Source organism: Sinohyriopsis cumingii, chromosome 17 (genome assembly GCF_028554795.1).
Source record: "Sinohyriopsis cumingii isolate HCF-2022 chromosome 17, ASM2855479v2, whole genome shotgun sequence".
In the NCBI taxonomy this organism is placed as follows: domain Eukaryota; kingdom Metazoa; phylum Mollusca; class Bivalvia; order Unionida; family Unionidae; genus Sinohyriopsis; species Sinohyriopsis cumingii.
This window is the reverse complement of record NC_142977.1, coordinates 86,038,734-86,058,703: the sequence shown is the minus strand read 5'-3', so window position 1 is coordinate 86,058,703 and position 19,970 is coordinate 86,038,734. Positions and strand designations below refer to the sequence as shown.

Genomic DNA, 19,970 nt, shown 5'->3' with positions numbered 1-19,970 from the left:
CTTGTCATACCAGTGAAGATGGTGCAATGAAATTCAGAGAGAAAATAGATGGAGTATAACCACAAAGCCATCATGTCTCAGTGTGAGAGATTCATGGATTAGCATCATATTTTCTTACAGATAACAGCAGAATTTACCTCCAGCACTGATTTCCCTACAAATGAGATCTCTGTATTTTGTAGAAACTCCAGCAGATCTATTGCACACTCCCATACTTTCAATCCACCTGTAAATTAAGATGAAATTTATGAATCAATTTATCCCAAAATATGTATTCCAGCTTAATTATGTGACTTATTTCATATAAATACAATTACTGAAAAACAAGAGGTACAAGTGGGCCTATGATCACTCTGCTTTTGACATCCACCTAAAAGTCAAAGTTATGGCAAGTTGAACAAGAAATCAGGGTTAGTAGCATATTTCTTGAAAAACTGTCCAGGTTTTTTCAAGGTTTTTCAAGGTTCAAAATCATGTTTTTCAAGGTGCATTATTACATTTAGTTTTAAAGGATCCATAAATAAAACATAAGTTACTACTTACTATTACTCTTCATACGAGGAACATTTCTTACAATTTAAAAACAAAAAGATGAAGTCAAGAGTATTATCATTGATGTCATTCCCATTAATACTAAACATCCTACCTCTGGGCATTAGAATAATGTACAGTCACTGATGTCATTCCCATTAATACTAAACATCCTACATCTGGGCATTAGAATAATGTACAGTCACTGATGTCATTCCCATTAATACTAAACATCCTACATCTGGGCATTAGATTAATGTATAGTTACTGATGTCATTCCCATTAATACTAAACATCCTACCTCTGGGCATTAGAATAATGTACAGTCACTGATGTCATTCCCATTAATACTAAACATCCTACATCTGGGCATTAGATTAATGTACAGTCACTGATGTCATTCCCATTAATACTAAACATCCTACATCTGGGCATTAGATTAATGTACAGTTACTGATGTCATTCCCATTAACACTAAACATCCTACATCTGGGCATTAGATTAATGTACAGTCACTGATGTCATTCCCATTAAAACTAAACATCCTACACCTGGGCATTAGAATAATGTACAGTCACTGATGTCATTCCCATTAATACTAAACATCCTACATCTGGGCATTAGAATAATGTACAGTCACTGATGTCATTCCCATTAATACTAAACATCCTACCTCTGGGCATTAGAATAATGTACAGTCACTGATGTCATTCCCATTAATACTAAACATCCTACATCTGGGCATTAGAATAATGTACAGTCACTGATGTCATTCCCATTAATACTAAACATCCTACCTCTGGGCATTAGAATAATGTACAGTCACTGATGTCATTCCCATTAATACTAAACATCCTACATCTGGGCATTAGAATAATGTACAGTCACTGATGTCATTCCCATTAATACTAAACATCCTACATCTGGGCATTAGAATAATGTACAGTCACTGATGTCATTCCCATTAATACTAAACATCCTACATCTGGGCATTAGATTAATGTACAGTCACTGAACAATGTTCATTTGACTCTATTAACACTACACTATTTACCAAGTCCAAATATTTTAGAGTGAATTTTTCAGTTCTTGTAGCTTGTCATCAAAATGTGTTTCAAGAGCTCAAAGTTCAATGATTTTGTCCTTAACACTTTTCCTCAAACTATATGATGTTGTGATAATTTAAATTTTCCCATGGGTCTCTGCTTGCAATGCATAGTTATCAGCAGCAGCTGCCATTGTCTCAATGTCTTTTTCAGTGCCTGCCTTTCTTCTCTAACTCTGCTATTTCCTCATCCAGTGCTTTCTTTTTTGTCCTCTTTTCTCTTGCTCAAGGTTTCTTCCTCTGTTCATCCAAGTACATGTTGTACCTACTGTAAGCATTGCCTGCATTTATAAGCATTTTTGGTGTTATACCAATTTGGCGAATTCCACCAGCATTTCTTACAATGTCAATAATCACTTGCATTACAACCAGTCCTTTCCTTCATATTTTACATCTTCTCACTCTTTATTGATAGAAAAAAATCTTTCAATGGTAGTCTGTCATGGAAAGACTTTACAGGACCCCAATTCAATAATTCCTACTATGAAAATGAGATCTGAATAACAATATACTTTTTAAAGTGAAACCCTGTTGTAAACCCGTCTGAAACCCACCTATGAATATTAATTTCATGGGAAAAAATTATAAATTAATGTGGGCTTCTGTGCTAAGGTTTGTTATTTATACCCAAACCCATCCCCATAAAACAAAAAAAGGTAATAAAAATATTTGTTTTTTTTACATTATCACTTATTTAAAAACAGCATATCGATATTTTAAACTGTTTCATATTAGATAAATCAATATTTCTCTCAGCTAAGCTGTATTCTATATTTTTAGAGTTATCTTGCTCATTGCTATTATTGTCTGTCCTATTTCCACTCAATCCCTACAAAACCCATGATCCGGATCGAACAAATTTCTTAATTAAGACTACATACAGTTTCTATTTTAAAACTTGAAGCTCCGTGTTTGCAGACATACCTCTTTCATCACAAAAAATTACATGCTTAAGGCTTCTTCTTATTTTGCTGTATTAGCCACAATTACATAATTTATGAGAGCTAGATTGTTTTTTCTTCTTCAGCTGCATGTGATTGTATAGCACTTCCTCCCACTGCAAGCAAATCAATCGCCATCTGGCATAATTTGTATTTTGCAAAGCTGTCTGCAAAAGATCTCATAATTCAAACTTTACATGTTTCCTTGTCTAGCCACTTAAGTTGGAATTGATAGCCAGCCATTTCAAAGCCTACAAAATGATTCAAATTTAAACTGAGGCTACATCTGGAAGTTCAAAACATATGACTGCGCAGTGGCCAGTTGTGGAAATTTCTGTCCCGGGACAAACTTAATGAGAGATCGTTTTTTTTCTCTCTTGCTGCTTTCCCTGTTAGGCATATTTACAATAACCTTTGACCTGATTGTAACTATGCTGCCTTCCCTGTTAGGCATATTTACAATAACCTTGGACCTGATTGTAACTATGCTGCCTTCTCTGTTAGGCATATTTACAATGGCCTTGGACCTGATTGTAACTATGCTGTCTTCCCTGTTAGGCATATTTACAATAGCCTTGGACCTGATTGTAACTATGCTGCCTTCTCTGTTAGGCATATTTACAATGGCCTTGGACCTGATCGTAACTATGCTGCCTTCTCTGTTAGGCATATTTACAATGAAGGTCAAAGAAGGTGGGCCTGATGGTTTGTGTGGTGCCTTTCATTTAGGCATTAAATCTGATACAGACAAATTCAGACATGTTAATGGAATTTCAGTAATGTTCAACTGAAACACAGTTCAAACAGTTTGAAATCATTACACATTCTGACTGTGTGAGTTTGAAAATGCTCTTACTTGCTGACACCTGGAAAACAAGAATTTCCAAAGGACTGAAGTTCTACTTCTTGAAAAGAATTACCAGGTGTCCAACATAATAAAATTTCTTCTTTCTGAACTGCTGAGTGTTGAAACATCATTTAAATTCTTCAGCAATAACAAGATTTTCAAGATGGACACTAAGACTGGCTTGGTTTTCATTTAAAAAAAATATGACATCAGAAGAAATTGTGCTATGACCATCCATTCATGTACAGTAGAGATACCAAGATTTTCAATATTTTCGAGATGTCTATAGTGGCAGCTATATTGGATGTCAGATGAGCACCAGTTTCACTCAGGACTAACTTGACATCATATGAAGTCGTTTGGTTAAAACCTCATACTAATATGACAATCATTCAGTAGTAATAACAAGATTTTCATATGATGGCTATAGTGAAAGTGTCATCATATTAAATTTGGACCAAAGATGGCTGCCATGGTGGCCATATTGGAAGTAAGACTTGCATGTCTTTATTCAGAACTACACACAATAACCCCATGTTGAAACTACCATCTGTTTAAGTGAAGTAGCAATAACAAAGTTATCAAGATAGCCACTGAATTGGCCATATTGAATACCCAAGCAGTACCATTTTCACTTTTGACCAGCTAGACAATGGTATGAACATGTGTGTAAAATTTCATGGTAATCTTTCCAAGTAGTTTATGAAGATTAGCTATAACAAACTTGTGCTATTAAACGGGCTGGTGATGAAAACAATGGACAAATGATGGACCTGAAGCCATCCCATAAGCTCTTCTGGTAATGACCCACAGAACTAAAACCAAGTGGATAATATTGGGTTTATTAACCATTAAGGGGCCTGTGTGTTAATAGTCCCCACAGGCTAGGTCAGCAGTTTCCTCCATGTTTTCCAGTCTCCTCCATGTCAGCATCTGAATCAACTGTAGAGTTTGTGTTATTCGACCTTGTAATATAATTGACCAAAACTAAATGGATAAAAAAGTTCAAAAATAGTTAAAATATACAAACCCTCATAAACATTAGGAATTAGATCTGAGTGAGACTGCATGGCTTGTGAAACACTAGAGGCAGCTGATAATGAATATGAAGCTGTCTTCTGCACAGTCTGACTGTCATAATAATGGATACAGCCCTCAGACAGTCTGTAGGAAAGTACTGCAACATTATTATAATCCTGAAAAATACAAGTTAATAATGTTAATTATATAGTTGGTACACTTTGCCTATAATGTGTGCAGTTTAATATTTTTGATATTACAACATGATAACATATCACTTAATGTGATTTTCATTGGTGCAAATAAGTCCATGAAATTATTGCGCAGTACTCTCTTTACTGATTGGCTGTAATCACCGGAAAACTTTTTAAACCCAATCTTCTGGAATTTGTTTTCAATGAACATTTTCGCAGTTATTTTTTTACTTGAATCATGAAAGGAATTGGGGAGAAGATGGTATCCTCTTTCTTAATACAGCCAATTTTCCCTGACAGGGGCTTGTTATAACTTATCATAGCATGAAAAATGGTTAAAACCCCCAAGACAAGAATAAGAACAACAAGTAAAACTAAGTTGATAGTGGGTGTGTGGCTGGAGGTGGAGGGGGGATGTATAGCATGGAATCCACCCTATACAGAAAGGTGGATTAACTGTTAACTTACAGAAGTAAATAACTCACTCTGTCCACAGACAAATGTAGACAAACTGGTCTCCGAAATGATAGAGTTTACCCAACTAGAGCATAACCAACTATAGCATATTTACATGGTAAATATGTGATGCAATTCCGACTCAAAATGAAATTTGTTTACATCTTCTGTAGTGTACTGTTCCAAATCAGATATTGCAAATATCCAATCACAAATACATTACAGTAAATATGGGAATTTCTGCATCCAGTAATCCTTCTTTCGCATGAATATCACAACAATGTAGTGTTTAGTTGTGAAAGTGATGCTTTAGGTTATGTAAATATGGATCATGCACTGTAACAGGAATCGCACCAAACGATGTGACATCACACACACTGGACATTCTGTGCTGAAAAATTGTTCTGTCTGTGTAAAATGTTCTGCTTGTTCAGAAAGACACTTGTTCTTTGATTTATAGTTTGTAAAGAAAGTATAATCTACTTTTAAACGTTAGTATTAGTACAACTTTGGGGCTATTTTTTACGCACAACAAATAAAAGGTGCAATATCTGTCAGAATGAACAAAATTATTCATCCTTCTATCTAAATAATTTCCACTGAAATAAAAGCTATGTGATAAACATACTCTCAAATGGGTAATGATTTAGTATTACATTTACGAAACTTGAATTATGTCCAGATTTTGCTTGCCAAGACTCGCAAAAGCTGCACATTATAAAACTCATTTCATACATTTTTAAATTAAATCATTAAAATTAAATCATTACTCATCTGAGATCCTCTATCATTACAATTAAAAAGAAAACAAGTGATGATGAGGATGATGAAATTTAGTCAAATTCTGTTGACTGTTGTTTTAGAAGTCACTTTTTAAAAAACTCTCGTTTCAGCAGCAGTCACCATACTAAAAAGTGGATTATCATCATTGTGCAAAAAAAAAGACATGCCTTGATGTCAGGATGTTTCTTTTTCAATTTTGGTCAAATTCTCTTCTCTGTTTAATTCACATATTTGGTGATGCAACCAAATTTGAAGGCTGATTTGAATCATTTACAAGGACTTATGAGGCCTTCTTGGGAGGGTATTTTTTCTCAGAGGTGGTCAGATTCTATTCAGCAGTTTTAGAAGGAAAAAAAGTTGTTAAAAGGTTTTTCTATTTTTATAAACTGAGGACATATTTGATAGCAGAATTGGTATTATTTGTACAAATTAGTAAAGATTTTCATGCTAAAATGGTTTGTGTCAAATTCTGTCACCTTATGAGAAGTTTATTAAAAGGTTTTTATTTTAGCAATGACAATCGTATCTGACAGTGGATCTGCAAATATTTGTAATAGGCCTTCATGCCTTATTGCTTTCTGTCAAATATAATCAAATATTTAGAGGTTGCTCTGCTTTTAGTAACTGTAGAATTTTCTGATGATGGATTTGCATCATTTGTTCAAATTTTAAAATGCCTTCATGATCAAATGATTTCTATCAAATTTGGTCAAATCTGTTCAGAAGTTTTTGAGAAGTCTATAATGGATTATGTATTTATAGTAAAGTGGATTAGAGTTGATGGCAAATCAATATGCACCAAATGAAAAGCCCTTTATGACATTTCTTTCTGCAAAAAAAATTTGGAAGTGTTTCTTGAGAATTCATTTCAAAGGTTTTTTTTTCAATACCTATTGTGGTAACAGTGGCTATATTTGATTGCAGTTTTGCAAGACCTATTTAGATTTTAAAGGCCTTTATGCAAGAATGCTTACAGTAAAAATTGTCTATTTTTGGTAACAGTGGGCATATTGTATGGTGGCTCAACATCACTTGCACAAGATCTATAGACTATATGCCAAGACAATTGCTCTTAAATTTTGTCAAATTCTGTTTCAGAGGTTTAAAAAAAGTTGTTATTTTAAAGGTTTATCTATTTTCAGTAACAGAAGCCATTTCCACTGACAGAATGGCATTCTTTTGTACAGATGTAAGGTCTTCAAAGACAGAACACTTCTTTCATTTGGTTCAATTCTGTTTAGTAGTTCTGGAAAATTTCAATATTCTTTTACTTCAGTAATGGTGGAAATACCTGATAGCAGTTCAGCATCATTTAGACATATTTAAATGTTTGTCAATTCAGAATGCATAAGGCCAATGAAAATTTGTCACATTCTGTTCAGGGGTGGGTATAGAAAATTTGTTTTTAAGATTTTTAGTATTGGTTGCTGTATCTGATGAAGTATCATTATTAAATGTGGAAACCTGCAAGGTCTACACGCCAGGACGTTTTTGCATGAAATCTTTTTAAATTCTGTTGATTGGTTTTGAAGAATGAACAACATCATTTATAGATTTTACTTTCTTTTTAATGATGACCGCATCTGATGGCATCATTTTTACACTTCTGAACTGCATAGATAGGTAATGTTTAACAGTGAAATTTAAGAGTAAGTCAATGAGAGTTTGAAAATCTCTGGTAAGGATAAGGATAAGTATGGTGAAAACCTTTTCTTTCAATGATGGAAATATCTCTCTGCATTTAGCAACTGTCACATCTTCGCTTGCTAAACTTGATTTTTCTGTCTCAAACTTTTCTGCAAGAAATAAATGCATGTTTATGATCATGTTTTATTGAATGATAAAACCTTAAATTATTACAACCTTTGCAATAGCAGTAAATGTTGCTACTGTATATGCTCACTTATAAGAGACCAATTGCAAACAATACAGACCCAGATCTACTGTTGCATAATGCACTGGCAGCTCTGGGTCTGTGCAGTTTGTTAGGAACAAACAACATAGACCCTAAACTGCAGCTCATTATGATACGGCAGGTCAGGATCTTTGCTGTTTGTAATTCGATTCGACGTGAGTACATCTGGTAATTATGCAACTATTAATGGGTAAACTGTCTTAGAGTTTGATAGGAAAGAACCGTGAGTATTCATTCTATCAATAGAAATGAACCTAGCATATTCACCCTATCAATAGAAATGAACCTTGTGTATTCACCCTATCAATAGAAATGAACCTTGTGTATTCACCCTATCAATCAGTGTTAGATAGAAATGAACCTACTTCACTCATCCTATCAGAGCTGGATAGAAATGAACCTACTTCACTCACCCTATCGATTGGAGTTTGATAGAAATCAAACTACTTCAATGACCCTATCAATCAGAGTTGGACAGAAAGCAGTTTAACTTAACTCACGTTATCAATTAGAATTGGATAGAAATGAACCTACTTCAATGACCCCATCAATTAGAGTTGGATAGAAATTAACCTACTTCAATGACCCTATAAATTAGAGTTGGACAGAAATGAACCTACTTCACTCACCCTATAAATTAGTGTTGGACAAAAATCAACCTACTTCACTCACCCCATCAATTAGAGGTGGATAGAAATTAACCTACTTCACTGATCCTATCAATTAGAGCTGGATAGAAATCAACAAACTTCACTCACCCTATTAATTAGAGCTGGATAGAAATCAACCTACTTCACCCACCCTATTAATTAGAGTTGGATAGAAATCAACCTACTTCATTGACCCTATCAATTAGAGTTGGATAGAAATCAACATATTTCACTCACCCTATTAATTAGAGTTGGATAGAAATCAATCTACTTCACTCACCCTATCAATTGAAGTTGATAGAAATCAACCTACTTCACTGACCCTACTAATTAGAGTTGGATAAAAATCAATCTACTTCACTCACCCTATTAATTAGAGTTGGATAGAAATCAATCTACTTCACTGAACTATCAATCAGAGTTGGATAGAAATCAACATACTTAACTCACCCTATTAATTAGAGTTGGACAGAAATCAATATACTTCATTGACACTATCAGTTAGAGTTGGACAGAAATCAACATACTTCACTCACCCTATTAATTAGAGTTGGATAGAAATCGACATACTTCACTCACCCTATCAATTAGAGTTGGATAGAAATCAACATACTTCACTGACCCTATTAATTAGAGTTGGATAAAAATCAATCTACTTCACTCACCCTATTAATTAGAGTTGGATAAAAATCAACCTACTTCACTCACCCTATTAATTAGAGTTGGATAGAAATCAACATACTTCACTCACCCTATTAATTAGAGTTGGATAAAAATCAACCTACTTGACCCACCCTATTAATTAGAGTTGGATAGAGATCAACCTACTTCATTCACCCTATTAATTAGAGTTGGATAGAAATCAACCTACTTCACTCACCCTATCAATTAGAGTTGGATAGAAATCAACCTACTTCACTCACCCTATCAATTAGAGTTGGATAGAAATCAATCTACTTCACTCACCCTATTAATTAGAGTTGGATAAAAATCAACCTACTTGACCCACCCTATTAATTAGAGTTGGATAGAAATCAACATACTTCACTCACCCTATTAATTAGAGTTGGATAGAAATCAACCTACTTCACTCACCCTATCAATTAGAGTTGGATAGAATTGTGTATGTTGGATAGAAATCAACCTACTTCACTCACCCTATTAATTAGAGTTGGATAGAAATCAACCTACTTCACTGACTCTATCAATTAGAGTTGGATAGAAATCAACATACTTCAATTATCCTATCAATTCGAGTTGGATAGAAATCAACCTATTTTACTCACCCTATTAATTAGAGTTGGATAGAAATCAATCTACTTCATTGAACTATCAATTAGAGTTGGATAGAAATCAATATACTTAACTCACCCTATTAATTAGAGTTGGATAGAAATCAACATACTTCACTGACACTATCAATTAGAGTTGGACAGAAATCAACATACTTCACTCACCCTATTAATTAGAGTTGGATAGAAATCAACATACTTCACTCACCCTATCAATTAGAGTTGGATAGAAATCAACATACTTCACTGACCCTATTAATTAGAGTTGGATAAAAATCAATCTAACTTCTCTCACCCTATCAATTAGAGTTGGATAGAAATCAACCTACATGACCCACCCTATTAATTAGAGTTGGATAGAAATCAACCTACTTCACTCACCCTATTAATTAGAGTTGGATAGAAATCAACCTACTTCACTGACTCTATCAATTACAGTTGGATAGAAATCAACATACTTCACTCACCCTATCAATTAGAGTTGGATAAAAATCAACCTACTTTACTCACCCTATTAATTAGAGTTGGATAGAAATCAACCTACTTCACTGGCCCTATCAATTAGAGATGGATAGAAATCAACCTACGTGAAGTGAATGACCCTATCACAATTTCAAATGAAGCTGACTATGCTAAGATTACTGCTTTATTTCGCCAGCCATTGTCATACAGTGAGGTCATAGACTGCATCTCCTCAAAAACACTGTATTATGACATTAGTGTTTAGAAGGTTGGAATGAATGTAAAACATGCAATGTCTTTAGATACATCTTTGCACACAAAAAATGCTGTAAAATAAACAAAAGGTTTATTTCAAACTAATTATTTTTCCTTCCAAAAGAATAGCTTTTAGCATCTGACACAATACTGAGTGGGATATATTTAATAATAAGTCATGGTTGGGGTTTCCTCCCTACCGCCACTAAGTCAGAGTCAGGCATGTGCTAGATTAACTTCAATTTTTTCAACTTTCGGCTATTCATGCTCATAATCATGCATAAAATGCACAGATTTAACTTGAGGAAATAAAAAAGAAGAAATCATTATGAATATACCAATGATAGAATAGTTGTACAGCATTTATATTCTTTCTTCCAACTATTAATCACAACTGCTGAATCTTCAAAAAACCAAACCAATGCATTTTAAAAATTGGTAGGGTCAAATTTTTCCTTACTTTTATAGATGATGCACAGTGAATTAATCTCATAATGATGTAGCACCAAAAGTAATCGCTATTGTGTTAAAGCTTATAGATTGTGTATGTTAAAGCTTATAGACTGTGTATGTTACAGCTTATAGATTGTGTATGTTAAAGCTTATAGATTGTGTATGTTACAGCTTATAGACAGTGTATGTTAAAGCTTATAGATTGCATATGTTACAGTTTATAGATTGTGTATGTTACAGCTTATAGATTGTGTATGTTAAAGCTTATAGATTGTGTATGTTAAAGCATATCGATTGTGTATGTTAAAGCTTATAGATTGTGTATGTTACAGATTATAGATTGTGTATGTTAAAGCTTATAGATTGTGTATGTTAAAGCTTATAGATTGTGTATGTTACAGCTTATAGACTGTGTAAGTTAAAGCTTATAAATTGTGCATGTTACAGCTTATAGATTGTGTATGTTAAAGCTTATAGATTGTGTATGTTACAGTTTATAGATTTGTATGTCAAAGCTTATATATTGTGTTTGTTAAAGCATATCGATTGTGTATGTTAAAGCTAATAGACTGTATATGTTACAGATTATAGATTGTGTATGTTAAATCTTATAGACTGTGTATGTTACAGCTTATAAACTGTACAGCTTATAGATTGTGTATGTTAAAGCTTACAGACTGTGTATGTTACAGCTTATAGATTGTGCATGTTAAAGCTTATAGATTGTGTATGTTACAGCTTATAGACTGTGTATGTTAAAGCTTATAGATTGCATATGTTACAGTTTATAGATTGTGTATGTTACAGCTTATAGATTTTGTATGTTAAAGCTTATAGATCGTGTATGTTAAAGCATATCGATTGTGTATGTTAAAACTTATAGATTGTGTATGTTACAGATTATAGATTGTGTACGTTAAAGCTTATAGATTGTGTATGTTAAAGCTTATAGATTGTGTATGTTACAGCTTATAGACTGTGTAAGTTAAAGCTTATAAATTGTGCATGTTACAGCTTATAGATTGTGTATGTTAAAGCTTATAGATTGTGTATGTTACAGTTTATAGATTTGTATGTCAAAGCTTATAGATTGTGTTTGTTAAAGCATATCGATTGTGTATGTTAAAGCTTATAGACTGTGTATGTTACAGATTATAGATTGTGTATGTTAAATCTAATAGACTGTGTATGTTACAGCTTATAAACTGTACAGCTTATAGATTGTGTATGTTAAAGCTTATAGATTGTGTATGTTACAGTTTATAGATTGTGTATGTTAAAGCTTATAGACTGTGTATGTTAAAGCTTATAGATTGTGTATGTTAAACCTTATAGATTGTGTATCTTACAGCTTATAGCCTGTGTATGTTAAAGCTTATAGACTGTGTATGTTAAAGCTTATAGATTGTGTATGTTAAAGCTTATAGATTGTGCATGTTAAAGCATATCGATTGTGTATGTTAAAGCTTATAGATTGTGTATGTTACAGCTTATAGACTGTGTATGTTAAAGCTTATAAATTGTGCATGTTACAGTTTATAGATTTGTATGTCAAAGCTTATAGATTGTGTTTGTTAAAGCATATTGACTGTGTATGTTAAAGCTTATAGACTGTGTATGTTACAGATTAAAGATTACAGCTTATAAACTGTACAGCTTATAGATTGTGTATGTTAAAGCTTATAGATTGTGTATGTTACAGTTTATAGATTTGTATGTTAAAGCTTATAGATTGTGTTTGTTAAAGCATATCGATTGTGTATGTTACAGCTTATAGACTGTGTATGTTACAGCTTATAGATTATGTATGTTAAAGATTATAGATTATGTTAAAGCTTATAGATTGTGTATGTTACAGCTTATATATTGTGTATGTTACACCTTATATATTGTGTATGTTAAAGCTTATAGACTGTGTACGTTACAGATTATAGATTGTGTATGTTAAAGCTTATAGACTGTGTATGTTTACAGCTTATAAACTGTACAGCTTATAGATTGTGTATGTTAAAGCTTACAGATTGTGTATGTTACAGTTTATAGATTTGTATGTTAAAGCTTATAGATTGTGTTTGTTAAAGCATATTGATTGTGTATGTTACAGCTTATAGACTGTATGTTACAGCTTATAGATTGTGTATGTTAAAGCTTATAGATTATGTTAAAGCTTATAGATTGTGTATGTTACAGCTTATATATTGGGTATGTTACAGCTTATATATTGTGTATGTTAAAGCTTATAGATTGTGTATGTTACAGCTTACAGATTGTGTATGTTAAAGCTTATAGATTGTGTATGTTACAGCTTATAGATTGTGTATGTTACAGCTTACAGATTGAGTATGTTACAGTTTATAGATCTGTATGTCAAAGCTTATAGATTGTGTTTGTTAAAGCATATCGATTGCGTATGTTAAAGCTTATACACTGTGTATGTTACAGATTATAGATTGTGTATGTTAAATCTTATAGACTGTGTATGTTACAGCTTATAAACTGTACAGCTTATAGATTGTGTATGTTAAAGCTTATAGGTTGTGTATGTTAAAGCTTATAGACTGTGTATGCTACAGCTTATAGATTGTGTATGTTAAAGCTTATAGATTGTGTATGTTACAGCTTGTAGACTGTGTATGTTAAAGCTTATAGACTGTGTATGTTAAAGCTTATAGATTGTGTATGTTAAAGCTTATAGATTGTGTATGTTAAAGCATATCGATTGTGTATGTTAAAGCTTATAGATTGTGTATGTTACAGTTTATAGATTGTGTATGTTAAAGCTTATAGATTGTGTATGTTACAGTTTATAGATTTGTATGTCAAAGCTTATAGATTGTGTTTGTTAAAGCATATCGATTGTGTATGTTAAAGCTTATAGACTGTGTATGTTACAGATTATAGATTGTGTATGTTAAAGCTTATAGACTGTGTATGTTTACAGCTTATAAACTGTACAGCTTATAGATTGTGTATGTTAAAGTTTATAGATTGTGTATGTTACAGTTTATAGATTTGTATGTTAAAGCTTATAGATTGTGTTTGTTAAAGCATATTGATTGTGTATGTTACAGCTTATAGACTGTGTATGTTACAGCTTATAGATTGTGTATGTTAAAGCTTATAGATTATGTTAAAGCTTATAGATTGTGTATGTTACAGCTTATATATTGGGTATGTTACAGCTTATATATTGTGTATGTTAAAGCTTATAGACTGTGTATGTTACACCTTATAGACTGTGTATGTTAAAGCTTATAGATTGTGTATATTACAGCCTATAGATTGTGTATGTTACAGCTTACAGATTGTGTATGTTACAGTTTATAGATTTGTATGTCAAAGCTTATAGATTGTGTTTGTTAAAGCATATCGATTGTGTATGTTAAAGCTTATAGACTGTGTATGTTACAGATTATAGATTGTGTATGTTAAATCTTATAGACTGTGTATGTTACAGCTTATAAACTGTACAGCTTATAGATTGTGTATGTTAAAGCTTATAGATTGTGTATGTTAGTTTATAGATTGTGTATGTTAAAGCTTATAGACTGTATGTTACAGCTTATAGATTGTGTATGTTAAAGCTTATAGACTGTGTATGTTACAGCTTATAGACTGTGTATGTTAAAGCTTATAGACTGTGTATGTTACAGTTATAGATTGTGTATGTTACAGTTTATAGATTGTGTATGTTAAAGCTTATAAATTGTGTATGTTAAAGCTTTTAGATTGTGTATGTTACAGCTTCTAGATTGTGTATGTTACAGCTTATAGATTGTGTATGTTAAAGCTTATAGATTGTGTATGTTACAGCTTATAGACTGTGTATGTTAAAGCTTACAGATTGTGTATGTTACAGTTTATAGATTGTGTATGTTAAAGCTTATAGATTGTGTATGTTACTGCTTATATTTTTGGACAATGTAAGTTTCATAAACAATCAGGCTCACCTGACTGAACAAAAATCTATTTAGGGCCAACCATACAAGCTTTAGGGAAAAGTCTAGATATGTGATACAAATGTCTATCATCAGTCGTCCAACAACAAATAATAGCACAGCATTTCATCAGAGTTGACAAATTAATAGATTTTACCTAAATGAAGATAATATCAGTAAAATACTTCCATATTTATGGATAAAATGGTCAATCAAAAACAAGACAGCCTACTTCCCCTTGACAATATAATGGATGTGATGTGCCCCAGACCACTATATTTTAGTAGGTACACGGCTGTCCACATTATTAAGTTATAGTGTTTAACAGTTCATCTCATAGTAAAGAAATCAACGCAAAGTCAAGCTTGATATTAAATATCAGATTGTCCATGTTGTTAAATTTTGTACTTTGACAAGACATGCTAATGACTTGCTGATTATTGCTGTAAACTTTAGCACTCACAAAATGATACAACAGCCCAAAAACTCAATTTTCATATTTCACACTTAACTTGCCAATTGCACCAGTATGAGAAGAAAATGTGAGTTAATTCAGTCTGTCTTGGTATACCTAGATAGTGCCTAAATGTTATGGCCATGTAATAATTAAATTTCTGCCTTTATTATCTGATTAGCCAAAGCTTTGATATTTCATAGGTTGCTTAGAATTTAATGAGGATTATAATACAGTGCATGTACCAGTAGCAGATCATTGACTATGATGGGTCATGTTTACGTCAACATTACGTCTCTTAACAGCTGAAAAAATGACCAGAATAATTATGTTGCAGTTTGTAATCAATTGCCTAAATTATAACAAAAGTTTGACTTATGAGGATGTTGCCAGTTTAATCAAGGCCTTTAAAACTAAAAGGAGTGTTTTTCCAAATGAAGCAAAATTTTAACCTCGATCTGACACATACTTACAAGAACTGCTGAAAAATCTGAACACATGCCAATGTCAAACATATCAATCAGGTATTATTTTAAAAATCACATTTTTGGAATGAGATACACTGATGCTTACATAACAAGCTCCAATAACAGTCTAGAAAGTTACATATGAATGCGCCCATGTGACTACAAAAATAACAGATTGGTCTCGTAACACTGATCAGATGATGTTATTTTTCTGTTTAAAACCTGTAATAAAAAATTCACTATGGTAAAAAAGTATTTTAAATTTTGTTTCTTTTTTATAGCTTTGAACCTTGGTTGAAAATGAGGTGCAACTGAAAGCAACATTTTCAATCCTGTGTGTACTCATACAGCCCGTTTGGTTTGTCATAAAATGCAGCCCCTTCACTTTATCTAAAATGAGCCATTTTAAGATGACTCCAAGCATGCACCTTAACTTTTCAGGTAATTCTCTACCATCAATTTGGGTAATCTCTTAAAACTGTGCTAACTAGAATCGATATTGCTCCCAAAAAATTAATTTAGTGAGGGGTTTACATCAGTAAGTAAGATATTTTCATTGTCACATTGGTGCATGTGTCAGCTTGTCCTGAAAATCATGGGAACACCATTTATACAAGGCATGATTTTGCCTGAAAATAACACTTCGTGCCCATGTATCTACAATGTGGCCAGTGAAAAGGATCATGGGGTGGACGATGACAGCGTGATACTATCAGCATAAATAAAAATAGTAAAACGGTGTTCCGTACGACACAAGAGCAATCTGCAGTAATCAATCAAGCTAAACACACACTGAAGAACTAAAATGCAAGATTATGGGGAAGGGGTTGGTGTTTGATAGCATGGGAAATTTGATTTTCTATCAAAAGAAAATTGCCTCTGGGGTAACGTTTTTACAGCTTGGTAAACTACCCGAAGAAACTTTGTCAGACTCGTCTGGATCAGGAAAATTAAAGAAAAACGACATCAATATTCTGTGTCGGGAGACAATTTGGAATAAGACTTTTCTCAGAATATTTTGTACAAGAAGTTGGAATTCCAAATTGCTGCGCTCTTTTTCGAGAAATTGCATTGTCGAGTCTTCGCCTTATGTCGCGCGCACGCGTGTTTGTGTTAGACCAACAAGTAGGTCTCAACTTTTTTCCCCTGACCATTACTTGTAGCGGAGACTAACACTGTCGGGCCGTATTCCATAAGACCAGACACCCCGTGTTACAAATATGCTACGATCACACAAGTAAACGCCGCTTGACCCCCCCCCCCAAAAAAATGGATAGTTGATTGAGTCTGTTGTATAAAATTACCAGTGACCTCGTTGCTGTTTCGAAGAAAACTATAATACCATTAAAGAAACAAGTGCATTACTAAGGTCTGAAAAACATGCAAACACTGGGTTGCCATGTTCTATGCAATAGTTGACAGTGTCCTTGAAGGCATAGAGGCATAAATCTGTTAAATGTTGCTTTCTGAAACAAAACCAATTACCAGAGAGTGTGACTTCACATATTTGCATTCAAATATTTTTTTTTAAAATAATTGTCGTAAAAGCCACATGTCTATGGGTATTTTTGTCCGCCAGGTTACCAATTTTGCTTTTCTGTAGCGGTCTAATTGTAACTTTCGTAAAATCATCTGGAACACTGTTATGTACAAACACTCAAATTAAATAAAATCATCATAAGGACACGAAGTCAAGTTTCTGAAAATGGAAACTGTTCCACATATAAAAAATCTTTTCCTGGACATTTGTCTTGCTATTGCACATTGGATCTTAGAGATTATAATTGCTTCAATACGAGCAGAAGTGGTACTCAGTGCTGAAGGAACACACTTGTTATTCGATTTGTTTTTAACTCTATTGAGTAAGTCTTCAAAATGATTTTTCCAAATGTTGTTCAATCTTTTTATACTTTGTCTGTGGATAACCCATTAATCTGTTTCATATATACCTGATTAGTACAGCCACTGACATTACAAACCACAACACAATGTGGGATATTTATTTTGTTTAATAAGAATATAGTTGTCTGAGCATAATTCAGTTTTTCGTCAGAAGTAAGGTCTGACCAATTGATGTATGTCAAAATGAAAAATTCACTGGGGCAAGAATCAAACTTAGGAAGTAGATCAGCGTTGATAGTCATTAAAGTAGGTTGATGGGCGGACCCTACATGGGTTTGCATTATGCTCGTATCACGGATAATGGGATGAGCAGATTGTGTAGAGATACAATGATCCAACAAAGAGAATGGATTGTGCGAGTTATTAAAATTTGTTCCGTGGTCTACAATTAACTTTAAGTCCGGTATGATATAACCATATTCATCACAAAATAGGCGAAGTTCATCTCCAAATGGAGTGGATTTGAGCGTATTAGAATTCCAAGCTCCTATTACATAAACATTTAGAGTATTAACGTTTTCAACAATATAATTAATCTTGCCCCCAAAAATCTACAGATATCCCAAAGTTTTACGCAAGATCACAAGGCAAATAGACATTAACAGAAAGCAAGGAGGAATTCCCTGTCAGTAGTAATGTGGGATTTTTCAGACCTGCCCCCCCCCCCCCCATCGGAACGTTTACGGACAATGGGAATTTAACATGGGGAATATTGGGACTGTATACGGAAGGGACAATAGGAATGGAACAGGTGAGGTGAGGTCACGGTACTAAAAATTCGTAACAATGTAGTAAGGGGCTGACCTCAATTTGACCAAACAGCGGGGAAAAAAACATAGAACACTTGACGGAGCGGGACTGGCGGGACATATACATAACACAAAACGCACAGCATACAGACATAGATGGATAAACATCAATCTGTGACAGAAACAACTATACAACCGACTAAAAAAACTTAAAATTTTTTAGGCAAGAAATCAAATCTTTTCGAGGCATATGAGTGGACCTGAAAAGGGCCTTTCGTTTTCTTCTTCTAATTTCCTCAATTCATCCATCAGCTTCTCTTTATATGTCCTACACTTATTGTCTTCCTCTTCTTCTCATTTTTCCTCCTCCTGTTTTTCCTTCTCTTCTTCCTCTTTTTTCCTTTAATTTTACCTCTTTTCTATTTTGTTATTCCACTTTTTCATCCTCTTTATGTCCTCTTAATCCTCCTTTTCTTCTTTAATCATCTGTCTCAGTTGCTCCTTAGCCTTTTTTAAATTGTTTAATTCCATTTTTAAAATGTGCGGACTATAGACCCCATTTTCAGTTCTCACTAGCAATATTTCCACCATGCCAATCGTATGCACCAGTTCCTGTAGTTTCAACATTTTATTCATATAGTTGCTTTCCATATTCTTCTTTGGTTATTCCGTAGAATGACGCGAATTGATTGATTACTTGGATTATAGAGGCGTTCGCACGGAGTGCATGTGCCTCTGGTTTATTCCTGCACAGCAGGATGCTAATTGTTCCTGGGGAAAGGAATTGGAACCACATCACCCAGGCGTATATGCACTCAAGGAGTGCTGATAATTAAGCCGTCAGTTAGCGAGACATATTTTCCGACAATCAATCAATCAATCAATTAAAGTATTTAAGTCGCCTACGCAACTAGTGCTTTCGCGACTGGTTAAGTCTCGAAGGTCGAGATTTTCAATTGATCGGGACAGTAGGAATGGAGCCACTAGAGTCCCACTTTTATGTGCGAATGTCGCACTTTTTAATTCATGAATATGTCCGGCCAAGGAAAGGAGACAAGGGGCCCACGGGACGCGTAACGCCACATGAAAGCTGTATGCCCAGAAACGACAAAGCGCATAAAATCAAATCAAGTCCAGTTGTACTAGTGGACAGAAATCTATTCCAATGGTGTGTAAGCCACTCGTGTAATTTTCCTAATCCTTTGAGTTGTGTAATTTCATTACTATTTTTAATTAAAGTTGGAATTTGGTGTACATGGTGTACTTTTGATTTTCCGAAATGTTGACAGTCAGCTGGGTGTCAGGCACCCTACACATGTTTGGGTCACGCTGTGTTTACTTTCGGTTTTCATTTTGTTGGTGGTATACAAAGGATCGAGTTAGGGTTGTAGGTATAGAGCTTTTATCGAAAGAGGTCTTCAATAGCCGAAGGAAGAACCTCATATAAATTGGCAATTTGAAAGTCGATGTTCGTTTTCTTCTTTACTCCTTCTTCATTCTGTGATACCCTCTTTCTTTCTTCTTCGTGCTGTTATAGTGTTTTGCTGTTTTGCTAG

The 19,970-nt window shown here is 33.7% G+C and overlaps 1 protein-coding gene across 1 annotated transcript in view; it reads right to left on the bottom strand.

Moving 5' to 3' along the window:
* Positions 1 to 16,758, bottom strand: part of LOC149779366 (histidine protein methyltransferase 1 homolog) — a 36,242-nt gene extending 19,484 nt beyond the window's left edge. The window contains exons 1-4 of the mRNA XM_089939993.1: positions 16,676 to 16,758; positions 7,585 to 7,673; positions 4,455 to 4,620; positions 138 to 226 (exon numbers count right to left, since the gene is read on the bottom strand). Coding sequence (XP_089796119.1) covers positions 138 to 226; positions 4,455 to 4,620; positions 7,585 to 7,673; positions 16,676 to 16,730 — 399 coding nt within the window. The 5' untranslated portion in view covers positions 16,731 to 16,758. The remainder of the gene's footprint in view (positions 1 to 137; positions 227 to 4,454; positions 4,621 to 7,584; positions 7,674 to 16,675) is intronic.
* Positions 16,759 to 19,970: the final 3,212 nt, after the last annotated feature.